At 49.3% G+C, this 6000-nt stretch overlaps 1 protein-coding gene, 1 non-coding gene and 1 pseudogene across 2 annotated transcripts in view; 1 reads left to right on the top strand and 2 right to left on the bottom strand.

Moving 5' to 3' along the window:
- Window positions 1-308: 308 nt before the first annotated feature.
- Window positions 309-4826, bottom strand: LOC105856627 (protein FRG1 pseudogene; annotated as a pseudogene).
- LOC142874701 (U7 small nuclear RNA) lies at window positions 608-671 on the bottom strand. The gene has a single exon (XR_012922343.1). It is a non-coding gene; the product is annotated as a U7 small nuclear RNA (small nuclear RNA).
- Window positions 4594-6000, top strand: part of GLDC (glycine decarboxylase) — an 86314-nt gene continuing 84907 nt past the window's right edge. Inside the window, exons 1-2 of the mRNA XM_012738363.2 lie at window positions 4594-5079; window positions 5759-5837. Coding sequence (XP_012593817.1) covers window positions 4825-5079; window positions 5759-5837 — 334 coding nt within the window. The 5' untranslated portion in view covers window positions 4594-4824. The remainder of the gene's footprint in view (window positions 5080-5758; window positions 5838-6000) is intronic.

Below are 6000 nucleotides of genomic sequence, written 5' to 3'. Positions count from 1 at the left end.
CATCCTGGATGCAAAAAAGCAGTCTACCCTTTTGGTTACTCAGCATACCATAGTTACCTGTCTACCAATATTTAAGCTTACAAACAATAGCAAAAATAGCATGCTTCCTCCTGGAGGGCTGGAGGGGATTGAGATGTGAAGAATTCCATTCCCTAGCTGGGATAAAGTTCTGCAAAGTCCCTTCTTTTATAGAGTAGGCTTTTGTTAAGAAAAAAGCTCTGGGCCAGGCTTGGTGGCTCACGCCTGTCTGGGAGGCCAAGGCGGGCAGATTGCTCGAAGTCAGGAGTTTGAAACCAGTCTGAGTGAGACCCTGTCTCTACTAAAAATAGAAAGAAATTAATTGACCAACTAAAAATATATATACAAAAAATTAGCCAGGCATGGTGGCGCATGCCTGTAGTCCCAGCTACTCGGGAGGCTGAGGCAGCAGGATTGCTTGAGCCCAGGAGTTTGAGGTTGCTGTGAGCTAGACTGACGCCATGGCACTCTAGCCAGGGCAACAGAGTGAGACTCTGTCTAAAAAAAAAAAAAAAAAAAATCTGCCTTCAGGAGGTACTTTAATCTCCACTGACAGTTTTGTTTTGTTTTTTTGCACGGGCAGGGTTGGAGGGGTGTCTTCCCCTGAGGATGGGAAAACCTGCTAGACAAATTCTAAAAGAGGTGTAATACTATCCACTGACAGTTTAAGTAACTGTTTTTCCATTTCATGCCTAAGACTATTAGTTTCTCATTTTCCTCTAGTGATAAGGTCATCATTGAACTTAAACATAAGCAGGTCAAGTGGTAAATCCTAGATTTCTATCTTTGAGGGTCAGTTTCCTGAAACCATTTTTTTTCCTGTAAAAGCATTTCTACTGAATATTTTATTCGGACAAAACCCAAAAGGATAAAACACAAAAATCTCAGTCATTTGCAGTATCTATCAACTTTAATTAGTCTCTCCTGTCCAGAAGTATCTCTTGCAAAAAAAAAAAAAAAACCAAAAAAAACCTCTATCTTTCCAAGCCTTTTTAAAGAATTTTACTGTCTTCTTTACTTATTTTAAGTTTGTGGTCCTGGACGCTCTGAAATTTCCTTACATAATTGATTTCACACTGTTTTACATTTCCTTTGTCTTATTCTGGGAGGTCATCTTTTTGCTTGTTTTTTTTTTAGCACAGGATGTAATTTTTATCATTTCTTCTTCTTCAGTTGTTTTACTTTTTGCTGCTGCAGTGCCTGCTTCACTGCATATAATAAAGCAGCTATTTGAGGCCAAAAACACCATATCACCACATTGAAAGACTGTTCTCTTGGTCCAATTGCATCTGAATGCCCAACAAGTCCACCTGAATTTATTAATATAACAAGATATTTTCCATAGCCAGATTTCAGGGAAATACTGGAATCATACAATTTGACAGCTGTGAATTGCTCTGGAGGATGAGGGCCCTCCGGCTTCGTTATGTGGAACTCCCAGTGTCAAAGTACCATTGTCAAGTGCATGTATTTAGGTTCTTCTATTTATTGCGATGGCCATGGTTCCTGAAATTTCACACAAGTTTGTTACTGTCCACCAAATTCCAACAAGGTCAAACTGGGTTTCTTCATCTGCTTTTCTTTTTCTCTTCCTTTTTGTTTTTTTTTTTTTTTTTTGAGACAGTCTTACTCTCTTGCCCGGGCTAGAGTGCCATGGCGCTGAGCCTAGCTCACAGCAACCTCAAACTCCTGGGCTCAAGCAATCCTTCTGCCTCAGCCTCTGAGTAGCTGGGAACACAGGAATGCACCACCATGCCCAGCTAGTTTTTTCTATATATTTTAGTTGGCCAATTAATTTCTTTCTATTTTTAGTAGGGTCTGTATTTTAGACAGGGTCCTCGCTCTTGCTCAGCCTGGTTTCAAACTCCTGGCCTTGAGTGATCCACCCGCCTCCTCCTCCCAGAGTGCTAGGATTACAGGCGTAAACCACCGTGCCAAGCCTAGAGATGGGGTCTTGCTCTTGCTCAGGCTGGTCTCGAACTCTTGAGTTCAAGTGATCCTCCCACCTCAGCCTCCCAGAGTGCTAGGATTATAGGCTTGAGCCACTGCACCCTGGCCTTTTCTTATCTTTAATCTTTTTCTTCTTACTCTGAGCCTTTGTTCTCTCCAGCCTGAGTTTGGTGGACTTGACAGGAATATTTGACCTTGGTTCTGATAAGACTTCTCTTCAAAGAGGTGGAAGCCAGCTCAGGACAAAATATCTGAACCAAGCAGGAACCAGCAGGGGCAGAACAAAAGTGAAGGTGCAATAAAAACTCCCTGAAAGTGTTATGTAATGGTGGGGAGTGGAGGTGTCTGTCAGGAATCCCTCCCCTTTTTCACCTGAACATTAAGAGTCTCCCTGAAGTCATTTTTGCCTTCAGTTACACTCTCTGTTTAAGTTTATTCAGAAAATAATAGAAACACTCAACATATTTCAAGGACAGGGGGATAAAATGCCAGGAATAGGTGTGTACAAAACCACTGAAAGAACTGGAAGAGCAAAAACACAAGGAATATCACCATTATCTTCACTGAAGCTCTAGGCTAGTACACAGAGAAATCCCTGCTGGGAAACTGCAGGGCATTTCCACTGAGGGATAGAGCTGCCCTGCTGTAGCAAGGCGGGGCTGGTGAGGAAGCACACCATGTCGCTGCAGCCTTGCGTCTGTCTGCTCCTGTCAGTGAAATAAGAAAACAGTTCCTTGCCTTTATTCCATTTCCCATTCTCACAGAAATAGTACTATATCTTTACAATTTTTTTTTTTTTTTTGGTAGAGATGGGATCTCGCTATGTTGCCAAGGCTGGTCTTGAACTACTAGCTTCAAGCCATCTTTCCCCCTCTGTCTCTCAAAGTGCTGGGATTATAGGGGTGAGCCACCATGCCCAGCTTTCACACAAATATATCTTTTCTTTTCTCTCTTTTCCTTTTCCTTTTTTTTTTTTTTTTTTTGGAGACTGAGTCTTGCTGTGCTGCCCTGGGTAGAATGCAGTGGCATCATCATAGCTCACTGTAACCTCCAACTCCTGGGCTTAAGCTATCCTCCTGCCTCAGCCTCCTGAGTAGCTGGGACTACAGGCATGTACGACCACTCTCAGCTATTTTTTTCTGTTTTTGGTAGAGACGGGGTCTTGCTCTTGCTCAGGCTGGAGCTCAGGTGATCCTCCCGCCTCCGCCTCCCAGAGTGCTGGGATTACAGGTGTGAGACACTGCGTCCTGCCCATACAAGTATCTTTTTGGCAGAGGGCAAGTAACATTCAGAACAGTGGAGCCAAACGAATCTGGGAATTATAGTTCTCTGGCTTTCCGTCCTAGTGATACACAGAACATAGACAGGAATAGGGATAAAGGCAGATTGCTATTCCCCTCCCTGCCTACCATGTGTCTAGCACTGAAGGTACCTCCTAACTTTTCAACTGTAATTTCGACTTCAAATGGATGAAAAACTTTTCGGAGACATTCAACCAAGCCCTCCTGGCTCACCACCTGCCTCTGGCTGACATACATATGTATCTTGCCTACTGTTCTTTTTTTTTTTTTTTTTTGTGAAAACAGTTTCCCTTTTTTATTCCACACATACTGTACACACAACCGGAGAAGGGCAACAGCTGCCTACTGTTCTTTGTTGTGTGCTTTCCTGTCCTCTTTCCCATGTCTACTTTTCTGCCTCTGCGGATAGTCTTTGTGCTTGTAGGCTACAGAACCCAGAGTGGGCATAGCATGATTGAAGGGGCAAACTTAGAGGAGGAGAAAGAAAAAGAGGGGAGAGATTCTGTTTTTCTCTGGTCTTAAGTACAAGTAATGTTCTCATTCTCTCCTCCTCTCTTCCCCATGTAGAAGGAGAATTGGAATTCTGAAAGTTCATTCTCTTGCTCAAACCCTCATGAGACAGCCAGAGATCTTAGATTTACAAGAATTCCAGGTCTAGAGAGTTACTTTCTAACTAAGACGATAATGCAAAATGTATGTCTCATTATCTTTTGCATTTTGACACACACACAAATACATGTACATGTAAGTGTATGTACAATCTATCCATCAAATAAGTTCAAGTCTACCGTTGTGCCAGTGCATTCCATGTACTATAATCTCTTTTTTTAAAATTCCATCTAGCTCTGTGAGATGAGGACAACTGAAGTTCAGAGAGGTCGAGTAACTTGCTAACTACCCCACAACTATTAAAATCCTCCCATCAGCTCCTGTGAGTCTCCAGGAGAAGCGACAAGGAAAGATGCCCTAAGATTAGTGAATGGAGACTAACCAACTCTGGTCTGGCCTCCCTGTGGGAATCATCTTCCATGTCAGCCGAGTCCCCTAGGAACTTCGCCCGGAGCCTGGGGGCTGTCCGACCCGACCCCGCTCCAGATCCGCACGGAGCGCCCCGCAGCCGCCCGCGCCAACATCGGTGTAGATGGAGAGGGCGTAACCGAGGATGGCTAGCTCCAGGCCAGGAGGAGCGACTCCCCTGAGGGCCTGAGAGGGGGCAGGGAGAGGGGGCGGGGGCGGAGACGGCCCCGCCCCCGCCCGTCCGAGCACTTGCATTGGCCAAGGGCTTCCTGGCCCCATCCCACCGCCCGCCTCCAGGGCGACGCTTAAAGTGTGCGGAGCAGGTGCCTTGGGTGGAGCAACAACTTTTGCGCGAGTGTCCTGGCGGGGCGCGGCGCTCATTCATTGCCCGCGGGCGTCGGTCCGCCAGGTCCGTCCGCGGTCTAGCGGGAAGGGGCTCCAGGCCGGTCGCAGCTGCCGCCCGGTGGGCCGAGGCCAGCGAGGGGCCCGGAGCGCGGCTGGCTGTCGCGGGCTGGGGCAGGGGACGGTGGCCGGGGCCATGCAGTCGTGTGCCAGGGCGTGGGGGCTGCGCCTGGGCCGCGGGGCGGGGGGCGGCTGCCGGCTGGCCCGGGGCGTGGGGCCGCGCTGGGCGCCGCGGGGCCGCCAGAGCAGCAGCGGCGGCGGGGACAACGGCGCGGCGGGGGCCTCGCGCCTCCTCGAGCGTCTCCTGCCCAGACACGACGACTTCGCTCGGAGGCACATCGGCCCCGGGGACAAAGACCAGAGGGAGATGCTCCAGGCCCTGGGGCTGTCGGTAAGGACCTCCGTACGGCCCTCCGCGGCCTCCCCTCCGCGCCCATCCCGATTCTGCCGACGCGGCCTCAGGGCCCCTGCGCTCGGCTGCGCCCCGCATGGGACCCGCGCCCCGCTCCCCGCGCCAGCGCCCCGCTCCCCGCGCCCCGGCTCCCGCGTCCCGCGCCCCGGCTCCCGCGTCCCGCGCCCCGGCTCCCGCGCCCCGGCGAGCGTGCGAGCTCGCGCTCCCGGTCCCGGTGGTGCCTTCTCCCAACCTCCGACTTTCTCCCGCACTCACTCTTCGTGCCTCGGACTGTGCATCTCCACACCGCCCCGGACCCAAGTCGGCCTGCGGAGGAGCCCTAACTTTACGAGAGGTGCAGGGAGACCCCCCTGGGCTTATCCGGTTATCTCTGGTTGCGGACTGAAGTCCAACCCCGAGTGGCCGAATCCCCACCTCGCTTCATGGTTTTCTTTCCTCCCAGTGATTTCTGATTTGCTCACAGTTTTCCTTTTTTATTTCGCTCTCTCTCTCTCTTTTTTTTTTTAAATGGGAAGACAGTGTGTGAATCCTTTTCTCTTTAAAAAGAAACCCTAATTAGGCGATTTAAATGAGGTTCCCACAAACCTTTGTAGATGCAAAACACAGAAGTGACTCTTAACTCAGAGGCACTTTCCTCTGCCTTGCGTTTTAATTTTAGAGCATTGATGAGCTGATCGAGAAGACGGTCCCTGCCAGCATCCGCCTGAAAAGACCCTTGAAAATGGAAGATCCTGTTTGTAAGTGGCCAGGAGGGCTCCGTTAGACTCGGCTTGTTCCGGCCTGTTTACCCTTGGTGGTACATGCAGGTCCAGCTCTGGGGTAGGAGTGCTCAGGATTGGAAATATGTGGATAAAAATAAAGCGGCGGTAGATACCACTGGGCCAGGAGAGAGTGGGGTAT

Source organism: Microcebus murinus, chromosome 12 (genome assembly GCF_040939455.1).
Source record: "Microcebus murinus isolate Inina chromosome 12, M.murinus_Inina_mat1.0, whole genome shotgun sequence".
In the NCBI taxonomy this organism is placed as follows: Eukaryota; Metazoa; Chordata; class Mammalia; order Primates; family Cheirogaleidae; genus Microcebus; species Microcebus murinus.
Note: the sequence above shows the minus strand (reverse complement) of the source record. Positions and strands in the feature narration are given on the sequence as shown.